General features: G+C 38.3%; 1 protein-coding gene across 1 annotated transcript in view; it reads left to right on the forward strand.

The window, feature by feature from the left end:
- Positions 1-25,851, forward strand: part of SPHKAP (SPHK1 interactor, AKAP domain containing) — a gene marked incomplete at both ends in the record, with an annotated part of 106,068 nt that overhangs the window by 44,406 nt on the left and 35,811 nt on the right. Inside the window, 2 exons of the mRNA XM_082319554.1 lie at positions 7,236-7,338; positions 13,531-13,641. Coding sequence (XP_082175680.1) covers positions 7,236-7,338; positions 13,531-13,641 — 214 coding nt within the window. The remainder of the gene's footprint in view (positions 1-7,235; positions 7,339-13,530; positions 13,642-25,851) is intronic.

A 25,851-nucleotide genomic window follows, 5' to 3' on the forward strand; every position in this document is an offset into this window, starting at 1 on the left:
TTCATCTTGAAAAATGCTGAGAATTTCCATTTCTAGTTGAAATTTGTGGGAGCTGCTTGCACTTTTGTTATGTATTTAATTTGGACCAAATTTCACCAGATTCCAGCTGTGTCACAATGTTTTTTCCATTATCTTTAAAAGAAGTAAGATCAGATAACATCACACACTTGGAATATTACATTGTGCTGCACTAACAACGTATCTATATTAAGAATAAGCATTGCCATCAAAAGTGCAGTAATACTATAAGTTGCTTAATAAATACACAGTCATGAACATTCTTGTTTGAGAGGAAAAACAAGTGTTTCCTCTTTGTCCTCCTTTCTACAGCACAAGGACAAGTGCTATTGTACAGTACACCTACATATGCTAAGTGAGTAAGGATTTTTTTCCAGGACATCCTTTTAAGAATGTTTCTGATTTTATATTGCTTCTTACTGACTTAGTAGGGTTAAATAGTAGCAAGCCTATTGGTTTGCTATAGAGGAAATGAAAATGCCTTATTCTGTTTTTTTCTGTAATACCTGTACCTGGATATAGTGAATTCAGTGCGTATCTCTCTAAAACCGTCTTCCTGATCAGCACTGCCCACTAAGTTATATACGTACAGACTAATTAGTTTGAAGAATCCTTCCTTTAACAAGATTTCTTATCTTTCCTGCAGTCAAACCCTCAACAGTGCCTTAGTTTCCCACCTAGCTGGCACTCCAGAGCTGAGTATAGACTCCCTGCTTTTAGGGCAGAAAAGCAGTCTTGGCTATCTTTCAGTCCATCTCCATAAGGTGTAGTTCCTTAGCCCTTCCTGAATTTAAGGGCCTATTCCTTAATCTTTCCCAGGTTCAGTCATTCTTCCTCACCAGACCTTGTCTGGTCCCTATTTGTTGATCCAGGGCTTCTTTTTATATGTTCTAAAAATCCTTCAAATCAGGAACTTCAAAAATTATTGTTACCAATACTGCATCCTACATATCATTCTAGGCATTTTCTTTCATTGCCTTATGCATCCTACCAGGAAGAGATCTCGTGGTTCCTCATGTGCTCTTTCTGTAGTCTCTTCTGATCAAGGTCCAAGCCTGTCCTTTCTAGAAAGTTTCCTTAGTAAGTAGCCATTCTACCAGCATAACAAAGGTCCACTTGGAATTGTCCTAAAGTCATGTCAAATTCAGGGATAGGTGGGAAAAAGGCAGGATGCCTATCAGCTGTATGCAAAAGCCCAGTTTGTATTGGGTTGGCTCTCTGTCAGTAAACTACTGTAATATAATTAGCCATCAAAAATACGCCCAACCCAATCACCTGTCATTCGGCTCCTGATTGCCAACTCTGATTTTATTGTCAACTCTTTCATCTGAGTATACATTGCCGTAACTATTGAATGTGGAGAAGTTTGTCAGACTTGTACATAAAACATTGTTATTTTTCCTTTAAGAATTCAGTCAGTAAATAAAGGAAGGAAGGAATATTTCTAAGTAGATATATAAAATTTAGTTAGTTTCATTTACATTTATTCTTCAGTAAAACTTGTTTGTTCTTTTATAATATTTTCAAAACATGATTTGAAAGAAGGCTGACCATTGCTAATGCTTGCAGAGGCTTCTAGACTTGTTTGTTTTTTTTTAATTTGGAGCAGAATAAAGGGCATTCAGGGCTCTGTGAACATGGAAGGAAAAGGCTTTTTTATTGTGTGGTGTACCATAGTATGGGTTGTCTTTTCTCTGCTCCTGTTTTTCAGTAGCACATAGCTAAAGACCTGGCATTTTTGCAGCTGTATCACTGATAAAAATGAAATGTAAATCAAGAGTACCCAATAGATATTATGAAATGAGCAATCTGAATATAAAGCACTTAAACTTCTACTCTTTTTAGTGCGCTGATCTGTAAAACTAGCAACCCAATCCTGTACCTGTTAGACTGCATAGACACTCAGGTCTGATGATGATGGGAAGTATTCGGTATTTTCAGTTCCCAGTGAAGTCAATAGCAGCCAAGGGACACTGAAACAAGTCTATGAGTACCTTAGAAGATCAGACCCTGATATTGCTAGTGATTATATTCTGCACATGGGTTCCAAATCCATAACAAAATCAGAAAGACATTTGTTTGAGGTATTTATAGAACGTCTGTTTGACTAACCATCTGTGCTCTGATTGAAGTACACACATGGTCCAGACTGAATAAAAACCAATTCTATGGATTAAAATAGTAACTTTGACACTGTTACATCTAAAGATTTTACTGCTAGTGACTTTGTTGACCTGTTTAGATGTAAAGATAATTTTTAAAACTGTAAAATCTGAAAGGTAGCATGAGGAAAGAGTGTGACTAGTCTGTCCACTTCAAAAAGGCTTTGAAGTTAAGTGATGCCGTTTGAACACTGCTTGAATGCTGCATGCCTTTCAAAACTGCTGCTTGCTTAGGGTCTGGATTAAGCTAGCTACCTTCCTCAGTTTCTGAGTAGCTTTCAGGTTTATTTGTGAGGGGAAGGGTAAGAATATGCTACAGTATTTTGCCATGCTTTCACTTGTCTCATATTTTTATTTCAAAATGAGATTCGTTCCTTTTTTCGTTGTTCATGGTGTTCAGTACAAATATTAGCAAAACATTAGAAATGTAGCCGACTATATCTTGGAGTTAATTGCACTGAGAAACCTCACTGTGTTCGTTCAGTTTGCTTCCTTCATCAAGATTATCTTTTTCATGGATCAGTATGTTTTGTATGTTCAAAATGCTGAGATTAGGAATCATAATGAAAAGATGAAAAGCACTAGGCTATAATAGGATTGATTCAAAAAATATATATAATGGTCACTTATTATTTATCGAAATTTCTCCTTAGGAATGATTATGGAACAGCAAGTGTTTGGAAGCTGGTTACGCTTGTTCAAGATGGTAGGAAACTGAAGTTTCTGATATTGTTTCACAAGATCAATTTTCTTTAGTGATAACCTGGGGAATTCTTTAAATTACCTCCTCTTAGTTGATGTAGCACCATCTGCCACATCTGCAAAGAAGATAATTATTTTTAGGAGCAGCTGTGTTTTTTTGATTAAGTCTTGAGTCATCAAGGTCAGTATTTTTGAATTATTCAATGTAGGAAAATAGAAACAATTGTTTTGCATTTTGGTCAATAATAAAGCATGCATTGTTATTACAGTTAGTGCCATAAACCTCATAGCTTTTACTACAGTCCTCTGATTTCCAATAAACTTGTTTGCATTCTTCGTGAGAGCATTTAGCTTTGTAGGAAAAAAGTATCAGTCATAATTCATGAATCAGTAAAACAGCACCTGGTGGCAAATAAGTGACTGTGGAGACTCTTCTGTTAATGGAAATGTTAAAGTGAAAATGGCGTACTTGTTAACACTGGGTCATAGGTCCAGGTTCCCAGCTTCACTTTCAAAAGCTGAATTGTAAATTAGGATCTCTCACACCAAAGGAAAAATCTCCAAATGAACCATCCTTTAACACAGATTCCTTGTTATGCCTGTGGCCTTCTGTGATAGCTCTAAATCAGATGAGCACATCTAAGTTAGATGAGCGTTCTCCATCACATAATAAACAAGGGGAGCCAAGCAAAGGTGAGAATTGGGACCTGAAACCTTCAACAGCTTGCTTTATCTGGTAGCGAAAAGGCTCTGATACGTGCCAGATGCCTTGAAAGACTAGTGCTTTGTGTAAACTCTTAACATGAAGTAATGAGTATAGTACGTGAATGCAGAGCTATCATTTGATGATGAGATGGCTACATCTCTGCCGCGGTTTCTTTCAGCTTCCTGCTGTTGAGGAACTAATGAGAGCAGGCAGCTTCTCAAAGACAGAATAGTTTTTCCCTGCGGAGTTAATGAAAAGGAGGTTTATCTTACTGGCTTTGCTACAGAGCGAAGGTGGCAGAGCTGTATGGCCTGAGGAGGGTCTCTTAAGAAATCACATACATGTTGAAAATTAAAGCTTAGAAAGGATCTCCACAGGATAAAGAAAAAGAAAAGGGGTAACTTTGATCTGAGAGATGAGATAATTGGAAAAGAGATGTTGAAAAGCCAAACCCATGTTCCATATTGAAAGACAGACCTGTGAATCTGAAGGTATCTAGACAGAACCTCATACACTGCACCTCCTTGAGTTATGGAAGACTCAGGTTTGTGACACTGGATGCCCAACCTGAAGAAGCTCAGCTAGGTGCTCATTTTTCCATCAGTTAGTATGTACTGCTACATATCTACTTTGCACGATACCTAGAGGTGTTCATGTAGCTGACCATCAGTGGTGGCCAAGGCGTGGGGGTATGTGTTTCTCTGTACTTCTTTTAGAAATTATGTACCCATAAACTCACTGAGGAAAGGCTGTGGAGTCTAAAACTGTTTCTGAATGTAGCTCTCATAATTTAGCATTTCTTTGTTAAAATTATTCCGCTTTACAGTGACTGTGAACACTGACTGCATGAACCTGTTTGCAAACAATGGGAGCCTTGAGTTCATATCACTAGCACAACGCTAGAGTCAAACTGCAATGCAGCATAAGAATAAGGGTTCTGCTCTACAGTCACAGCACAGGAAACATGAACCCTAGGACAAAAAAGCAGCTCTGGAAATGTTACAGATACTCGTAAATGTGTTGTCCTTTGTCCTGTGAAACCCAGTCGCTGATTTTACCTGTGTTCTGAGTAATCAGCTGGACATGAAACACAGCTCTGAGGACTGGGATAGCTGACAAGAGAATTTAGGCTTACCAGATTCCAGTAACACCAAAGGCAGCGGTTGTTGCCTGTCTGAACTTCACTCTGAGATGAAGCCTTTTCTCATTCAAAACATTTAATGACATTCTACATTTATTTCACTCATCATGTACTTTTAACAACTTTTCTATACTTACAAATGAAAAGTGGGTTTATTTTGGAAAGAACACAGATTTTAAAGGATTAAGAAGATTTTACAGATCTTTTTGCTTTCCACATGACTAGGAAGACAGCTTTATGTCTGTATGGAACATGTAATGTGCTGCCTCTTACTGGAGTATCATCCAGAGAGAGCACAAATTGTTAATACTCCAGAACATGACTCCTCAACTATATTTTCCAGCTGTGCTTTAATGTACTATTCTATTTGTACTGTTTAATTAAGGTCCAAAAAGGCCTTCAGTTAGCGGCCATCTATCATCTTTGTTGCTTTTAGCCTCAGCAACACTTTATGCACTAGAAGTTCAGTTCCCTGCACACAGTGTAACTGAGAGCAAATAGTTATTATCAGCATATCAACCCCCTGTAGGGCAAAGCAGTGGCAAAGCCACTCAGTCTTCCTCTCAGTGAAGAGCAGGAGGAAACAACGGGCCTCGTACTTCAACCTGCAGGTCAGACTTGATTTGTAAATTTCTATTAGATTGCAGAAGTGATGCATCTTATAAAAAGAGGCAGTGCACAGCTTCTGCTGGGAGCACTGAGTTGTACCTAGTTCAGAGGCTGCACCTTAATTTGGACTTATCAAGGAGGGTACTTAATTTATACGGTATTTGACCCTCTGAATATGAGGTTCTTATTTTTTAATGAAGATATAAAACCAGAATGACTTCATATGTTTAATGTCCCTCTTTCTGTTAAAGAACTCGGTATACGGCCTGTAAAATGCTATTTTGCGTTGTCAAATGCCAGAGAAATTACTGCCCAGAAATGTTACTGCTTATCTATATAATCTGAGCAATGGACCAGAATTTTGTAAACAGATAAAAGTCTCCTTTCTAGATACAAATTATGCTGGTATCTTAGAAAGTATTAAGTGGTATCACACTTTTCAAGTGAAGTCAGTTAACCTACTGGTCTCACTTGTGCATCTGTGTTCAATCTTTCCATGCAATTCATGAAGCTTCCCCCCAATTAGCAATTAATAAGTGCTAAGTTAGTTTTATATCTTTCATTCACTCTTCTAATTCCAGCACATGTAGATACTTTTTTTTAATAATTATGAAATAGCACCATACACATCAGCAAAATTCTTATTGATAAAGTTACTTATCAGTGGGAGTGGATACATTCATAACTGGTCCTAAGCAGTATCAAGTGAAATATAGATACATGAATCTTTGAGAGAAAGGTAGCCTTATTGATGTTTGACTGGGGATTTGGGCAAAAAGTGGAAGTAGCCTCCTCTTAGCATATTGGCTTAAGCTCCAGGGAAGGTCACTTATGAAAATGCATTTTAGTTTTTAATTGAGCATATGAGAAAATTGTGCATGGTCTGTTATCCTATTGGAACTGATGAAAGATTATTAGTTAAGCCATGTTAACCTGGTTGCTTGTTATGGTCTATCGCAACATGTTCCACATCTTCTTACAGATGACTTGCAATAAATTAAAAGCACTCTAGAGACCCAATTTGGGAAGCAGAACTTGATCGTGTAGGACACTCTTTCCCTAGTACATTTTTGAAGAAATAGCCCTTTAGGGCTGTGTGGTCTTTAATTGCAATGACATCGTGTACAGAGAGAGAAGCTTCACTAAGCTTGTGACAATTTGATTATTATATAGAGGGAAATCTTACAAGGCTGGCCTGAACTATTCCAAAAGAAAAGTGTGAGGGGTGGTACTAGCTGTGCATGCAAATAACTTGGCTGGGGGATCTTGTTTTTATGGTTTTGTATTTCACATCTGCACAGTTCCAAAATAAATACAGTTCTGTTGTGTACAACTGACTCACAAAACAGTATGTGCATGACTTACCTTTGCTCTAAACCTATAATCTATCAAGCTATTCCATCTAGATTACAGAATTCAACCACTCCTGTAGTGTTTTTTTACATTTTAATCACTACCCCTTTACTTCTATCCAGGCAGGTAAAAATGCAGCAAACTTTTTTTTTTTTTTTTTGTCTACCAAGCGGAATTAATGCAGCAAGTATTTCATTTGCTGCTCCAAGCTGCCCGCTTATGAAAACAACCTAGTACCACTTTTTACAATGTCATTCAAGACAGGCAGATATGATTGTAGGAAGCTATATGCTATCCTCTAGTCTTCAAAGGACATTGGTCTGCTATTTTATATCCAAAGTATGTAGCCTAGGAGAGTCTTCCAAAAAGGGAAAATTAAGGTAATAAATAGATGTAACATCAGCAAGGAGAGTATAGACAGCGTCTTGTAATCTAAGTTAAGATACATCTCTTTACTGAACTGTATTTTGGTATCATTTGAGTTATCTATGTAGCTGAGTCACTGGAAAGGTTTTTGGGGGTTTGTTTCTTTTTTGTTTTTCAGCAGCTTTGAATCTCCACTGATGCATGAAGTCCCAGAGCACCAAGGCAGCAGCACAGACAGTTCAGCAAGCAGTTTGGGAAGCTCCGTCACAGCATGTAAGAAGGTAACTTCTAAGTTTATGTTATATTCAAAGGCAGATATATCCCAGGTTATAGCTTTGCTTTTTAGCTTTTGTCTTTATTGCAGAATACAGAATTTAACTGATGCCTAAAAAAGAAAAGGAGTGATACAGAAAAATAAATTCTAGGTGCTGTTATGGTATCTTGTGATTTTGTCTGCCTGGTCTATACTTGTCTGGTCCCAAAATATATTATACATATATGGGAGATAAACTCCACCTGAACATTACTATTTTTCCTCATTATCTGACAATATGAAATAAAAGCAGTGCACAGCATGAATACCTTCAGGACTGCTCTTCAATGGGTGGCAAGTTTCTGGGACCCAGCCTGAAGGTCCAGAGCTTTGCTTCTCTCAGGTCAATACAATGGAGGGTCCTTCATGAAACAGCTTTTCTGCCTTCCCTAGTATCTGACTGGAAGGGTTTCAGCAACCCAGGAGGTAGTATAGATTTGACCGTTGCTGGTTTTGTTGCCTCAAAATGGGTTTATATGTAATTATTTCATTTCTTTTTTATTTATTTTTTTTCATGTAGATGATTTCAGTACAGCTAAGAATACACAGGTGAAGGCCATGGGTGCTTCCTTTTATTCCTCCTCCCCAGGGCCAGATTATGGCAGTACAGTCTGAGGGAAGGGGGCACTATCAAAGACCTATTGAGGAGGGCAGGTCATCTTTCACCACTCACTTTGCAATAACCCTCAGAGCTCTGCTGTCTCCCACAGGCATAATTCTAGAGCTGATAAGAAAGCATTTGTTCTAACACAGAAATGTTATGAAACTTCACAGTTCATTCAGTTTTCCCATAATTCTTTTTTTTCTTTTCCTTCCACTAGTAATAATAATGCTTTCCTTTTTTTTTTTTTCAAAATAACAACAATATATATTTATATATGTAAGCAGAGAGAGAGAAATTAAAATATGTAGAAATAAAGATTTATTTTCCTCATCCTGAAAACCACACTGTGGGTGGTGAGTATTGTCTGTCTACAGAAATTTTGTTAAATGTGAAATCATTGATATAAAAAAGAACTCAATAGACTGATGTGTATGCTGGGACTGGGCTTCTCCAGCTCACCCCAACATGGCTAAAAGACAAAATGTCAATATTTCATTTGATCAAAGGGTTTGTTTATTTGCAAAAGAATACATGATTTTTAAAAAATGCTGCTAACTATAATTGGAATCTTCATATAGGCAGAAACAGGCAGCAAATCCATTGTGTGGGAGAACATCTTAAATTTTCATTTAATCTCAGAATTGTCTATTTTATATAAGACTGAAGGACAGTGGCACAGCACTGAGAAGAGGCACCACTGTGTTTACAGATGCTCCCAGCTTGGTCACCTTCAGAAGCAGCACCACCACTCTCTTTTAAAGGCTAGCCTTTACCACACGATTTAGAGCTGCTTCACCTGTTTGATCCCTTACATTTGAACTTTTCATTGTAACACGAGTCAATTTTATGATTGTCGGCACACTAAAAGAAGTGATTCACTTCTGCCAACACTTCTGACAAACAGCAGGATATTTTGGGAGTCTTTACAGCATTGTCACAGAATGTGTTACCATTCTTTTTTTGTGTGGAAAAGGATAAAAAATTACCAAAAATAGGCCATTACCTTCTCTTTTAGCCTCTGTTAGTTACAGTGATTTTTAAGTTAGATGTGTAATTGGTGGTGGAGTGAAACACTACGGGTTCCCGCTGCAAGGGAACGCTTTAAACAATTGACTTTCAGGTTTGAGTAATTATATTTGGCATGAATGGCTCCTGTCAGGAACCGTATGAGATGTGGCCTGTTACTACACAGATCAATCTGAACAAATGCAGAAGATGTGCCCCTTGATATCTCATCTTATTCTGTATGTCCCACTTTCATATCTTTTTTGATGAGTAGTAATTAACCAAAGCAATTAAGATGATCAGCCACGAAGGCGCAGCTGTTTCATTTGTGGAGCAGAGTCTTTTTAATGTTGTCTCGGTTATAGATATTTACTGTATTTTAATGTCTTATGATCTAAATCAGGGAGCAGGAAGCTGTTACACTAAACTCATATGCAATATTTTCCTCTGGGAAAGAGTGACTTTTCTAATCCACACTCTGCTAGAGGCTGATTTAGTTCATTGATTCACAACACACTGAGTAATGCTGACGGCTGAGTCTCTAGATGAGAGTGGAAAACTTTTTTTTTTAGAACCATGAATTACTGCTGATTTCACATTTAGTGCACGATAAAATTCATCCTGAATTATTTTCTGAGTGTGATGATCCTTCTCTGAACCAGATATACAGCAGTATAGTGTGTGCAGCTGTTACAGATAAGTATGGTCAATGAATCAAGTTCTGTTTTCAGTTGTACCATTGCAAATCAGGAGCAACCTCGCTGAATTCAGCAAAATTGCTAACAATGTATGTCAATGGGATTGGCCCAGAACTTGTCTCAATTAGATAAGAATGAAGAGAAGTACAAGACAGGAGGAGGAAATTTTGGCAAGTGATACTGTTTGCCTTAAAAGTGCAGGCTATATAAAAGAAGGATGCTGACTGACAGCTGAAGTAGTACAGGTTTAGGTTTCTTATCCTTTGGTACAGACCAGCTCAGTATATTTTGAATATACTTGCTTAAATGCAAAAATGGCAATCAGAATGTACTGGTAGAATTACATCTCTGAGGAATACCAGTTCTCACACTGTATTTGATTAATTAATTAGCCCTGTTAATTTAGGCCAGCTCCTTCAAGCTTATACATTTTTGATCATTGCAGTCATACATTACTATAAGGACTTCAGTATATTCCCTTAAAAGCATGAATATCCCAGCAAGTTTTAATACATACGCAGACTCCCACTTTATATAAACACATTTTTGCGTAGCAGGTGTGTGTAACCCTACTGTGATCAGCATTGCGGGGTGGCCCAAATTATCTTCCCTCCAAAGAAGTGCTTATGGGAAGGTTCTGAGCAATAACATGTCTGTAATGGTCCTAATGCAGAAACTTGCATTTCATAAGGTAGAGTTTAAACTCATCCAAAGTTTAACCCTCATTCCTGCCACTGCTTACTCAAATGTCACCTTCCATCTCCTGAACACCATTCAGATCTGTGTAAAACCAGACCATATGCAAGGAGGCCTCTCCCACATGTTCCTGCATGCCTCCCTTTCCCACAGCGCTGTCTTTTCTTAGTAATTTCCGGAGGCTTTCCACATTACTTTGGGCCAACCTGTATTCCTTAGATTGCTGACCTCTGCCAGCTTCTGCTGCATGGACTCAAGTATATCTGTTTTTGTTTTTCTCACCTGTCTTCAAATCCAAATTGCTGCAAATTATCTTCTCCAACCTCCAGTAGTAAAAATGTTATGCCTATTGCACCCTTTTTCACATTTCTGGCTGCATTCTCAAGGGCATGGGCAGAACTACTTATGCACACGAGAGCAGAATCTGGTTCAGGGAAAACATCATCCTACTAACATTCATCTCCTTGAGGTTACTTAAAAATCACATGCTGTCCAAAACTTCCATGTAATAATTTCTACCCTTGACTTCAAAGTCTATTATGAAAACCTGCATACAAAAATTAAATGTACTATAAAGACATGCAACTTATAAACCATCCTGGAGTGACCCAAGCTTGGCAACTATGACCTGACCTGACTGAAACATTTGTTCAGGAGAGTTATTTCTTCTATTGGTGCTTTACCAGTATTTGCTTCCTGATAAAACCTTCCTCCGAAAGAAAGATAACGCTACCACGGGTCATTTAACATCCCACAGGAGGAAAACTAGGTGAAGTTTGGACTGCCCAGCTCATTTCATGGGTTTATCATCTACAATATAAATCTGCTATGATCTAGCTGTTCTGAAACGTCAGGCACACCAAGTCCTTATAAGACAAAGAGTAGTAGTACCAAGGATATGAACCTTGTTTCTGCATGATAATTTCTGCCTATTCTGGTTTCTCAGAAACTGTCTGAGATTTGGGAAAGAAAGATCTAAAGTGATTAAGACTGAAGGCAAATTCACTGTGATTTTTAAGGAAACGAAACAAGACTGCTTGTTACAGCAAAAGCTATTTAAGCTAAAGAGAACTGTTTCCTATGTATGCAAAACTATGTCTTAACAGGTAATTAGAACTTCAGCCCTTGAGGATGAGAGGATCTAGAATCAGATGAAACCTGAAATTATTATATATATATGTAGATATATATGTGTGTGTGTATGTATGTATATGTTCAATTCTTTATGTCTTTATAAAAGCCTCAGAGAATGGTAATTTTTGGAAAAGAGGAAAAAAATTCTTGATTCTAGATTTTAGCAACCAGTTTATAGTAGTTCAGCATTTCCACATTTGAAAACATTCCTTAAAAAAAAAAGTTGGTAACACTAACAGGAAATTGTTTCTTTGGGATAGGGAATATATGATTTTCCCCATCTAGTCTCAGAGTTGGTTATGGTGGCAGGAATGTTTTTGCACTGAGACAGGGGGTTATAAAATTTATTGAGTGCAGAGTCATTCAGCTGGTAAACAAGATTAGCTAGCAGCACCCAAGAAGAGACTGGTGTCGATGTGAAGCATTCATGAGCCCTTCTCATTCTCAGAACAAAGTCTTTGGGCACAGTGCTTTTTCTGAGTATTTTGTGAAACCTAAATTTGTATTCAATAGCTCTTTGGAAGAAATCCCATAGCGGGGCTGGAGTGCTGGGAAACAACCACCACAAAGGTGCAAAGCCTTTGTGGACGGCACTGAAGAAGGGCACTGAAGCAGGCCAAACTTATGGACTGTGGTGTTCCCCATTACCTCCTCATCCATCTTCTGCTGACTTTTATTCAGAAATCAATATAGAATAATACAGGGAGTGCAATATTAACTATCTAACTGGCTTTCTGCCAAAAAGATAAAAATTAGAGTGAGTGTTAGTCTGTGGGTGGTAATAAGCTTACTTCTGGATTGCCCCTGAGTATTAGAAAATTGCGTCAACTGTTCAGATCAGCTTTCCACAGTCATTCATCTTCCCTGAGAAATGAAGAGCCCTCACAAGTTCTTCTCACTTCTCTTCCTAAGGAAGGGATCTAGGCTTACGGATCAAACGTTCCTGAAGTAGGACAAAGGTGTGTCAGTGCAAAACGTGCAGTAAGGTAAAGGAAAGTACTGTGGATAGATTTTTTTTCCAGGTGGAGCAACAAATTTCTATTTTAAAATATCATTATTAAAATAAAAGGCTAAAGAGCTAGAGTACAGCCTGTTTCCATGTAATGCAAGAATTGTAAGAAGTACAAATAAAATATACATCCATTTCATAAACATACTTCTTAACATTGCTGCCTGGGGAAGACAATAAGCCCTATAAAATGTTCTATAAGTAGTCCACTGTTGCAGCTATTCTTTTCCCGCTGTTACCGAGTTGTTTTAAAAATACTAAGGGTCCCTCTTTTTCATGAAAGAATACTCGTACAGAGGCAGGAAGTAAGAAATCCAGTTCAATCTAAGCATCAGACTTGCAAAACTGGCTTTGCCTCTTTATAGTCTACAGATATGTGTAGCCCCATTTTGGTTTTGTCTGAGCAAAGCTTGTGGCATAAGCTGTAGGACTGAGTCAACACAGAGACATTAAGTGCAAAGTTTTGGTCTCAGGGTGCTCAGTACTCATTGCAGCAGGTCTTAAGTACTTTAGCTTCTCAGAAAGCAGAAAAATGTGTTTAAGAAGAAAGAGTTTGTAGCCTAGGCAGTCCCAGAAATGAGGCTGCTGGCAGAATGAATAGTACTGATCTGTTGTGGGGAGAGATACAGTAAATCATGAAGGCTGCAAGTTTGTGCACTCTGGTATAATTAAATAATTAGTTTTCCCAACATCTGTGTTTATCACTTTAACACAGAACAAAACTCCTAGCAATATTTTCCAATAAAAATGTTGGGTTTAGGCGTCTCCTTCAAGTATCTCCAAGTACTCTCAGTTCTGAAAGAAAATAGGCTAATGCTTTAGGGGATATATAAATCACTTGATTTAAGGTGCATTAACTGGACAGGTCCAAAAGGAACGTGGGTCCCAGTCTTGCCCCCCAAAATTTTGTAGGCAAGATTTCCTTTGAGTTACAACAATAGAGTTCAGGCCCCCAAAGTACAGTAGGACTGAGTAATTTTTTAAACTATTTTAACTATTTTTAACTTTTAACAGATTCTCTGCAGTAACAGTCTGCTAGAATCAACAGACTACTGGCTGCAGAATCAGAGGACACCATGCCAAATTGGCTTTCTGGAAGACAAGTCAGAAAGCAACTGTGCCTCAGTAAGTACTCGCTGTAATCTCCTCTGGGGAAAAGTCCATTGAGAGTTATTTGGGTAGGGTGTGGGGCCAACCACAGTACATGTTAAACTAAAGAAGTCAATGACTACCTGGCACTGAAATAACAGCGATCTATCTACAGTTTCTGTAATTTCTAGCTTTCTGTTAAAAGCAAAAATACAAAGCAAAAATGCATGCAGATTTCTATACAGAGCACATTAATGAAGATTACTGCAGAGGTTTCCCCACATCTGGCCTTCAGACTTTGTGGCCCTCCGTATTTTTTTATGTTCATAATCTGCAACTGACAAGAAAGAAAAATAAGCCAAAATTATTCCAAACCATAACTTGATAAGTTGCAGGTTGGAAAGAGCAGATGTTTAAAAGGCTGCTCAATGTTCTCGAAGGCATAGAGATACGATTAAAGAGAAAACTCTTTCCATATTAGATGAGGAGAAGCTAGCTGCTAAAGAACTCAAACAGAATTATTTTACATTTCAAATGGAATTTAAATATCACTATTGTGAGTTATAATGCAATTAAGAACAGCTTTTGCTTAAGAGCATACATGAAGAAATAGGAGTTGTTATGTTGCTTTACACACTATCTACATGAAACTGGATGGAAGTACATTGCTATGATTGTAATAGTTTTTTTGTCTGATGAAGGACTTGGGAGAGCAAATCCTTACTTGAATCCCATTTGATTGCTACTCCCTGGCCCCAGTGAGCCAACAAGGGCTTCAGAAAAGAGCGGTTTTATCTCAGGCAAAAGGTTTCCAGCAGTGCTTGTGCTGCACACAACCTAAAGACCAGCTGAGGGCTCTCATGGAGTCTGCTGGGATTCCCTCAAGGACATGGACATTTCAGCTCTAGCTGATGAACCCAGACGCCTGCTGTCAAGAAACTGAATCTCCATCCCATGGTGGCAATGTCTGGAGGCTTTGTGTCTTGCCTGGGGGTGATGCAGCATGCTTGAGAACAGCAGGAGTGATACAACAGTGTAATTGCAGCAGTTAAAAGTTAGGAATATGGTCAAAGGTTATAGGGCTGAATTCACTGTCATGCTGTTCACTGGACTATCAGTTCCCACAAGACAGAGTGAGCAAGATGCACAACCTAATCAGAGTGTGCTAGTAAGCAACCATACAAGGTATAAGGTGAGAAACTAAACAGACTCCTGTATCTATTTTGGATGATGCCAGGTGAAACAAGGAAGGGAATATTAAGGAGTAATATTTAGTGATACTAATTTCCTAGACTCCCAAAACTAGACAGACAGCAGTTTTCTGTTCTTTGAGCATTCTGCATGTATTCTCCCGAGTAAAAGGGTCACAGTATTAGGAAGTACAAACATTGTTCAATTGCAGCTGAAATGCTGTCACTTGAACAGTATCCTGAATACATTTGTAACCAGAACGGGGTCATCAGGCAGGTAATGTGTTGTTTGATATAGGAAAGAATTGCTTTTAATGCAAAAAACATTGACCACAGTCACTTGGTTTCACTATTTAGTATTTCATATCCTAAAAAAGGCTTGTTTTCTCAGAGGAAATGATTACTCCAAATAATAATAGAAAAATGAATTATGACTTGCTTTTTGATGTGTTGAGCTTTGACTTTATTCTTCATGTTTCTTTGAATCTTATAGGAAATTATACCTATCTCTGATAGGATGGAGCTACTGAGAAAAGATAGCTTGTTAAAGCAAGACTATACTCAGATTTGATTTAAAAATACCTGCTATAGCTGCTTGATACACACTTTTCCTCTTGAAAGCACAGACCAGGTTTTATCTAGCCCTGGTCAGTCACCTTGTAGGGAAAATAAGCATTACTCTTACCATTCTGCAGATGTGAGAGAAGAGGCAGAAGTACTGAAATGACTTTTCATTACAATCCCCAAAGGAGATTCTGAGATAAGGGGTTTCAGCAAGTCACAGACCCAAATCTCACATGTGCTGAATGCCCACAATTTCCCCTGGCAAAGTCATGCAAGGTGATAATTTTCTTTTAATCCCCTCTTTGTCAAAGAAAAGACAAACAAGACAAAGCTCTTTCCTAAGAAAACAGCTTGAGTTACTACAGTGTGATGGTGTAGTTCTGCTTGTAGGCAGAGGGTGGGCAAAGGTGCTCCGTGAGGCTTCCAGGATACAGAACTGCTCCACAGTTCCTAATGCCATCCTAAAACTACAAGACCCTGACTGAACCCTTTTTTACATGGGAGGAACATTAGGATATGTTTTGAAACAAGGTCCGCCAAGTCATCTTCTCCCATTGCCTACTCCTTGCACAGTGTGCATATAGGACAGTCAGCTTTCCCTGCATGGCTTTCTGAACACAGTGCCAACTCTACACACACAAAAAGTTTTGCAATTTTCAAAGCAAAATTTTAGTACCTAGTTGATTCTGCAATTTACAGTTATCACTACAGAAGAAAAGAGATTATATTGAAAGAATTTGGTATTAACGAGATTGAAGTGGAATGTACAATAATATATTGAGTGAAATTAAAATATCATATATAGAGAGCACTAATTTAGAAGCTAAGAAGTTAAAGATTATTTTGGAACATCACTGTTCACATTAAGAGAAAAGCTATTTGGTGGCCTGGAAGCTTAGTTCTTGATCTGTCCCTGGAAGTTGTGCTTTTGAGTTACTGTTAAATAGTTACTCATAAACTGTTATGAGCAGAACTGAAGTTTTGTTCATATTCCTGGTTAATTTATTCTGAGTGGAAGTACAGTACAGAATTCTAATTTGGGTGCCTAAAAAGTTCCACAACTAATGTAAATACAAGCAATAAACTAGAAACCTTTGACATTAGTCATCAAAACTGATATGTGGATCAGAGTGTAAGCACACATCTTTTTTTTTTTTTTTCCAGAGTTGCTCTCCCCACCTTAGATATGTGGGTGGTTCATTTGGCTGTGCACAGTACCTGAGCAAACCAGGGAACAGGGAATACTTAACCACTGCACAAGGATTAAGCATTAGTTCAGTATCATACTCAGAACCTGCAAAGCATTTCATTCTGAGTCCTTTCCAATGACCAACACTAAATGAGCAAAAGCTGCAGGAATGAGGGAGGAAGAAGAATATGAACACGGAATAGTTTCCCCAGCTTCTCAATTAGCAAGCAAACCAGACTGCCCTTAGCAGAAAGTATGTTCTATCGTCTCTTTCACGTGGAAGATTTTATAAATTGCTGTTGCCAATGGTGTCAGAGGTGTTTTAATCAAACTGCCTCTGAAAGTTGTCATTAGGTTTGCAGAAAGAAAAAAGGAATCTCAAATGTACTATATCATTAACGGTTGCTTTACCCAAAGATAGCTTGTAATACATTTAGCTATAGTGTTCAGTTTTCATTTGGAAGAGTTCATGTTTAGTTATAAGGGGTCTAATCTTACTGTAACTAGAAATGCAACAAGACCATATGAACATATGCTTTCATAAATGTTATATTCATTATGTCCCACTACAAATTAGCACAGTTAGTACAAGTGAAAATAGACTCATGGCTGTCCTACGTACGCTCACCAAGTATACTAATATTGATTTATTAAAACACTAAACATTTAACTCAGTTATAGCAGACTACTTTTTCAAAGAGAGTTTTTGTTTTTGTTATTTTTTAAGGAGACACACATTTTGGTACATGTAATAGTCCATTCATTTCCAATGAATGAAAATGTAGCCATTATGATATGACTATAATAAATTGTGTTAGAGGAACAGTATTTCATATTTGCTTAAGTTGGAAATCTTCTCCTGAGCTCTGAAAATTGTTATTACAAATTCTGGTATCCCACCTTAATAGAAGAAATGTTAGCGTGTCCATATTTAAGCCAATGTTTCTGGTCATCTGCAAGGACGAACAATAGAAATCATAGGGAGAAATAATAGCAAAATGTGGTGTCTTGTTCTCTATTTTTATGCCAACTTAGCACTATGTTGGCGAGTTGTCTGTGAAAAGAAATGTTATATGTAGAATGAGTGAGTATGATGTGAACAGAGTTTGAAAGATTGTTTTGTCCTAACTTTCCTTTTCTACTTTCTGTACATACTATTTTTGCCCAATTCTCTGTGTTTACATTTAGGAAATGAGATTACTGGGATTGAGTCCAGGGGGACAGGGATAACTGTCATAGGTTATTAGGGCTTTCTAGGGAGACTTCCCACACAGGCTAGTCAGGAAGGGGCAGCTGAAAGAGATTCCTGTGTGCTTGAAGTGAAGGCACAGTGGGAGAGAGTGAAGGTAAATCCTAGGAATCGGCGCTGTTTGTTTTCATTTCTGTATTGGGATAAAACATCTTACCAGCTCTCTTTAAAACATCCCTGCGTTGAAGTGTGCTACCCTCCCTATTTCAGATGACCCTGTCTGATTTTGCCATGCTGTGTGCTTAAAAGGGTTAAACTCCTTCAAAGAACTTCTTCTACACTGATGTTATGAGTGGTTTTTTTCCTCTTCAGAGAATATTTGCGTAATTGCTAAACATTCAATTAAACTTAGTTAAATTAACAATGATACCGTTTAACAGTAGTTTACTACTGCAGATTAGAATACATAGTTTCATGCTAATATCATAATTAGATAGTATACATTTTAAAGGTAGTTTAATTATGAAAGTATTGTTTTGTTTGTTTCCACTGACTGAGAACTTAATTAAAACCCACCTAATAGAATAAAATACATGGCTTCATGAGACATAATCATAAGCTGCACAGTGACTTCTAAATGTAAATAAAATATCTGTAATGTGACATTCTTACTAACCCATGGAAAGACCTCATAAAATAAATGTAGTTTCACATAAATATATATGCCTTTGTCCACTCCATTATTGCCAACTATCTTTCTCTGGACCTACACCAAATGTTCCCTGCTTTGGACATGCTCTTAAGCAAACCTTATTTGAAAAGAAAAAACTGATAGATGCTTTGTCCCTACTTTCCCTCCAAAGATCTAGATTATTTAATTACCAGTGCTGAACATTTGTGGTTGGCTTATGTTAAGTATAAGTAAAGAAATTAAAATTCTTCTTTAATTAGATGATTTATAGTTTCTGCTAGCGTTGGACTCTCCTCAAATGCAAAGTCTTAATCTTGCACACAGGAAAGTCATTTATGATTCTTCTTAGCAGTTCCTAAGATTTGACATTTTTCTTTTAATGCCTGTGCAGTAAGCATCAGCATGATTAAGATGGTATTGCCACGCCGCTAAAGATGTATCTTAATTGTCTTTTCGGAATTCTTAATGAAAAGAGTTATTTAGAAAAAAGTAGGACACAAAACAAAACAGGAAGATATTATAGTCCTGCAAGACATTTGGCATTCATATACCTCAAGATGCAGAAATAATAGCAGTGAATTTTCCAGAAATTCTCTGGACTTTCACACTCTAGACTAGCAACAGATAGAAAAGACATTAGAAATTATATTTGCACTGAAAAAAGATTTTCTCTCAAAATGGACCCAGACTCCAATAATCTCTCCACAAAATGCAACATCATGCCCTCTCCTTCTTCACAGGACCACCTTGTCCCAAAACACAGGCTGGGAAGCAGGCCTTCCCGCTGCACACCGCCTAACAAGGAATTGCATTTGAGAACCACTGATCTAGGAAAATACACCCTTCCCTTCCCAAGCAGTGTGCCTCTCTGTGTGGTGTAATGGGATTTCCAGACTTCGGCAGAAATGCTGCAAACTTTTTGTCAAGTGTCCTGGAGAAGTAGAAACACAAATTTTACACCATTAAATGGCAGGGATAGATATGGAAGGTGGAAAATCTCTGCTTTTCAATTAAAACAAAGCTATAAAAAAGAGTGCTCATTTCTTACTTTAGCATAACCAGATACCACTTCTTAAAGAATCAGGATGTGTCAAGGGCTCAAAAGCTCATTTTAAAATCATTTTATGTCTCCTTATAGCTGAAAAATAATCTGGCTTTGCAGGCAGATGGGTGAGAGAACAGTTTCAATGAAGGGTTTAAAGATTTGAAACATTCTTGAAATAGTCCAGCAACTTTTCCACTTGCAAGTACTCCTACTCTGTAACAAAATAAACGCTCATACCAGAATACTCCATACAAGTATGCATATAATGTAGGCTATATGCATGGACATACGCAGTTGTATATTGGTTAGATCCAGCCCAAGGGAGCAGCAGGAACACATGGCCAGAGTAGAGGGAAAGGGGAAGGACAGCAGCCCAAACTTCAGTCAAATTCAGTGTTGTTAAAGTATCCTCTCATTTAATTATTGGCTGCTTTTGTCTGACCCTGTGCCATTTGCACTTTTTCTCCAAGTGGTCTGATGAGTGCTGGTGGTAGTACAAAGGAGAGGGGAGGACAACATGACTAGAGAAGTGGGGATGGTGGAGACGGTAACCAGCAACTAGGTGGGCTTATGCCACATGGAAGAACCCTAATCCATCTGCAGCACAGGAGGAGGAAGGATTGCAGCTTGGGGTTGTTAGCTGGTTAGTTGAGTACAGGAGAACATACCCAGTCTAGGAGGCAGACATTAACATCTCAAGGAAAAGCAGCAATGCTTATATTAGTGAAGGATGGCAAGGCTGTTGCCTTGGTGAGAAATACAACAGATTGTTAAGAAAGCAAACAGGTGATGTAATTATGGATCATGTTGTCTATGATCTCTCTGTTTACTGAGATAATGAAGACTGTCATTTTACCATCACAGCAGCTGGATTTTCAGAACTGGCTCCTTACTTTGCTACTGCATAGCTTCACTGTGCTAAGCAGGTACCTGATCATTGTCACTTTCATTGCAGTTCAGCCATCGAGCTTTTAAACAGATTCGGGAGGAGGTTAAGGATGCCATTACACACTAGTTTGAGCTGGTCAAATCAGGGCTTCTGTGGTCTCACCTCCTCCTCCAGCCCCCTCTACTTCATCTTTTTTACTGCCCTGGCATTTGTGCAAACATGCAGTAAGTTGGTTCAGAGAGAAAAACAACTATGAAATTAAGAAATTAGTTTTTCTGGCCAATTCTTCCTTGAATCATCTCACCATATTGTCAGACAAATGCCAGTGCTCACTCAAGTGATGGAACAAAAACATCCAGGAAACAGTTCCCACAAATTAATTCAAATTGAATGATAACATATGCACAAAGAGGAAAATCCTTGGCAAGGTGTATTTTGAGGGGAAAAAAAGAGAGCAGCTTTCAGTTGAATTAAAGTAGATTATGAGTGGTTTTCATTCATTTCTTCACCCAAGTCTTTTTAAAGATTTTACACTAAGTATCTTTAGATGTTTAGGTACAAATATACAGATTTATATTTCACATCAGTCTTTGATACTAGAATTACTTCCAGGTAACTTGCTAACAATAGTGCGGACACTGGGTTAGGGTGTTGAAATCTAAGCACTGGGACATCTTGTATCTCTTAATCAGGGCCCCTATCTGCAGTATGTTCTCCAGAGTCTCCAAAGAATGAAAGCATGCCCTTACTGAAGGGTGGAGATCTAGTCTTACAGGAGTTCAGAAAGGAGGATGTTTCTTCTCAGGTTTGGTAGTAGTCAACAAGTTTCTTTATACAGCCAAGTGTGGAAGTGCAATCTTGAATCCCAAAGGAGGTTTTTTTGTTTGTTGGTTGTTTTTTTTAAATCAAACCCATATGTGTGTTCCTGAATAGTGACCATACATAGCTGAAACAACTGTTTTGTTTTATTGTGTTTGAATGAAGATTTACATTTCCTAGTAAACATAGCAAAGCCCTATTTGTCTCCATAAAATAGACAGACCTACATACTAAGATGTTTGCCCTCCGTCATGAGGTTGCATGCACACCCTCAGCAGTATGTCATGTAGACAGGGGATTACAAGAGTGTTTATTTTACCTTTCACTCGGTAATTACTCAGCCATCTTCCAGAACAGCATTGTCTCTTTCAGCAATCAAATTCCATCAGTTGCTTTCCAGATCTAAGCCATAATTACTAGAGGTATTTTAGTTTTAAGTCCCATCTTCCTATTCAGCCTGACGATACCTTAATTATATCCTGACAAGGAGCAGGAATCAACAGCTGCAGGCTAAATTGTGGCATTGAGTCTTAGTCCTTTCTCAGGCATGTGTGGGTGTTCATGTGGTAAGGAATTGTACCTTCCAGAGAGCCCCTCTCTGCTTTGCACAGGGAAATAAGAAACCCTCTTCTTCACCAGTTACTCTCTGCCTTATGGAGCCCAGTGCAGGCAGTCTCAGCACTAGTTTAAAAGACCATTGAAAGGATTACTTGTATAATCTGTAAAATGTGTTTCTCTTTTTGCTCTTGTACATACTTGGCTCTGAAAAATATATCTTCACATATGAGCTAACGTTAAGCCAGAAATTAAATATGCCCTTAAAGGGTTGTATTTCCACATTTTCAGTACCACACATGTATTTTATACAGCAGCCAAAAGCTGCCTCATGAATTTTGGGGCAGGGAAGATCAACAATAGATTTTCTTCTCTTTCCTTGTAACTTCAGGCTTGGGGAGTCTTTAATCTTCTGTCTAGATCTGCCATCTTCTTTCCTGTCCCTCTGTGATACTCTCATACAGCAGTGTTTTCCTGTCTGTATTTAAGAGAACCAAATGCTTAGCCTTACTCTGACAAAGCTATAAATAAACACCGGGATGATCAAGCGTGGTATTGCAGCTGTATCCCCTTCAGCACTTGACACTGACATATTCTCAGTGCCTCCGTGGTCTGCTTTATCAAGAAATGGGATTCTTGTGCTACCTCCAGAGTGGACATCTGTAACTGCTTGCTGCTCTTAGAACCACAGGCTCCCTCTAAGATGAATTGCAGCGTGAGGCTTATAGAAATTTGTTAAACATTAAGTATACAGGGCACTGGAGAAAGCAGATGGTGCATGTGGCATAAATATTTATTGCCATATTTTCTTTAAGTCATAAGTGACAATTAATTACATCAAATTCAAAAGAATAAGCCTTAATGGGAAGAAAATATTCAGAGCTGGTTTTGAAGATATGAATTGGGATCATTCATTAATGCAGTCCAGCCATTACAATAGGGATAGTCTCTAAAATATCATGACCCATAAATCCACCAAGTCATTTGAGATCTGCACCTTCTGAAGAGTAACTGGGACTAAATTTCAGGTACATTACTGCTAAAAATGCTGAGGAAAAGCAGTATAACACATCCTTCTGACAACATATGATGTGTACCTAAAAAAGAATTGTGGCTGGGCTGGAGAGACACAGGAAAGTCATGTCAGGACATTATTTAGGTGAACTTGAGTGACTCAGAAAATAGTATATACTAGGTTGTCTGCTTTTGGAAACGCTCCATTAGGGCTTGCAAGGAGAGAGTTTAGAAACCTCTGCATGTCAGACAGCAGTTGTGCGGCTCATGGGAGAGATTTTTACATAGAATCTGAAAAGAGTAGTGTGATCTTTGTGGCTGTCCTAATGAAAATACAGGGCAAGAAGGGGAAAAAGACTTTCTCCACTCACAGCTAGAGAGGGAAATTGTCACTCTTTAATCGTGCGAAGGACTGTACAACAGAAGGAAGGCCCAGACCTGGCTTCAAGTTGATGTTTCCCCAACCTGCCCTGCATCCTGTTGAAGTTCTGGGCAGAGAAACTGTCAGTAGAGTGCCATGGTCCTACTTTGACAAGGATGGATTTTTTGATGATTTGCAGTAGCCAGATCTCACTTCAGTTAGATAAGGAAGGTACCACTGTATAGGTGAGAGATACCTGTCATGAAGGCTTTTGAGTTTAGTTTACAGTGCAGAAGGCGTGCCTGAATTTCTTCATACTCTGGGGTTATCATTTGTAAATTCTTCTGCCTGTGTAATACTGCTGCCTCACACTTCCATTCATGTACATCCTTTTGCAAGCAGCTACACGGCATATCTAGTACTTCCAAACTAATATTTTTATTTCTACATTTCACAGCTGTTTCCTCTGCCAGAATCATTTTGGCAAGCATGGAAATTAATACGAGACAAGCATTGCATCCAAATGTTAATGGATAATTAGCTCTGTCTTCCAGAAGATGCTTTTTTATTCTGAGTCACTATCAGGCTATTCCAAACACCTCATATAAGACATGTTCCAACTCAAGATCCTCTTTAACCATTTATATTTAAAAGATCAAATTCTACCATTTGTGGAGAAGAGCGCTACATCTTTTATACCATTTCCAGTCTCCTATCTACCAAAAAGTTGAGCTATGCATATTAGTTATAACTGTTAATGAGTCCAAAAAGAAATGAGGAGAGCTAACAGTAGGGAAAATAAGTCACCAAAATTTAGTTGGGGGGGAAAGGAAATTGTAATCTAAAAGCAAATAACTGCAACATAAAAACAACAAGTGGTAATTTTCAGTTTCCTTATTTCTTATGAAATACCTCAGATCTCTACAAAAAGGAGATATCAATACTTATAACACATCCTTCTTCAACAGGCATTTATCTCTATGCTGAGGAAAGGGAAACACTTGGGAATTAGCCGATTATGTTCTTCCATCCCATGACAACACACCAATTCAATAGCAAGGCAGGAAACAAAATCCTGCCTGCTTCCCAAAGCTGCTCAGAGGTGGAGCAATAGGAGGCTAAATAACAGTAATGAAAAAAAAAAAAAAGGTGGAAGAACACTCTACAGAATATTACCTGACAATCAACAAATTTCAGCTAGCAGTTTGTGAACAGCTGGAATCTCTCTCTCTCCCAGAAACCAGAGGAAAGTGTCTTTTCCTTTACATGTTTTATAATGTAGGTGTCACAACTCTCACTGCTCTGCATGAAGGCATTTTAAAGAAGCACAGTATAAAACCAGAAGGAAGCTGAATAAAGATCACACATTAAGCATTATGAAACTGTATACACAAGAAAGCAACACGCACACACTCCTACTTCAGATAATCCCTATGTCCTCTTCATTAGGGTGTGCGTGACTGCACAGTTATATCTTTAAACAGCCGAGAAATTTGTGAGTGGGCCTGAGTGAGAGCAAAGACCGTCTGCCCCCAGGCAGCTTGTCTAATTGCCTCTGTTCCAGTTCAGTCTGCTGCTGGCTGCAGCAGTAGACCTTCTGTTAAGTAAAATGAGCAGTTGTTTATTACAGAGATAAACACACATGCCCAATGACAGTGTGAGAACCTGAAGAACATACTAGGGTTGGAAGTTCTGCATAGCTTTGTGCTCTTAGCATTCAGAACATGAAATCTAACTTCCACTGTAAGTTGCACCTAATTGCAGTTGTGCGTTTTGCCATAGGTGTTTTCTTCTCCAGAACTCAGGATCTTGTACAGACAAAGCGTAGGTTCATATGCCCTTTGAACTGAAAGATGCGCTACAGCTCTCTGTACAACATCCATTTTACCATCATAGTGTTAGCATACAGCTTTTTTTTTTTTCCTGGCTACACTAAGAAAAAGTTACCGGGGTAAGCAAAACCAGAGATAGGTGTTTCTGTTTTGTAGAGATATTTACCTTCTCAAAGTATCAGCATGAGTTAGAGAACAATCAGGAACCACGCCACATAGTGTTACTGAAATTACCTAAAACACCACTCCTGATAGTATTGCAGGAAACTGGCTCAGGCTGAGGTTTCTAGCTCATTTTCCAAAAAGATCTAATCCAATCCACAACCGGATGCCAGGATTTCTCATCTCTTTGCTCTTCTGCAAAGAAACTGGGAGCTACAAAAGCCCTTACTTTAATCATCACTGTAGGAGCTTCCAGACCCCTTTCTGTAATATGAGCCCAACCTAGGGATGATGCCACAGAAAGCACGTCAGGGAGCCTCACAGTCCTGTTTGCACCACTGCTCTGGACCTACAGGTTTAAGAAGGCTGTGAAGAAACCAGGTGTTGGTAGAAGCTGGTAGAAGCTTGTCTAGGAGGAGAAGAAAGTTCAGACCAGAAAATCTTTTTAACTTTCAGCTTCGTCATTTCAGATATGAGAAATTGAAAGCTAGGAGATTCTTGCTTTATTTAAGGTGTTTGTTCTAAACCCCTCAAAAGTGTTATTCAGATACTTTTTCTCCAGTCATATACAAATAAGTATGCGGAATAAACAACTCATTTTTTTAAGATGCAGAGCTTAAAAATGGTAATGATAAAGCTAATACTCCAACTGACTCATGGACAGAAAGATTTTTATTTTTGTCTGCTGCTATTTAATGTAGTAGAAAAACATTCATGATTTCAGCAGCTGTGTGGTCTGGCTCTGG

Source organism: Platalea leucorodia (assembly GCF_965183815.1).
Source record: "Platalea leucorodia genome assembly, chromosome: 8".
NCBI lineage: Eukaryota > Metazoa > Chordata > Aves > Pelecaniformes > Threskiornithidae > Platalea > Platalea leucorodia.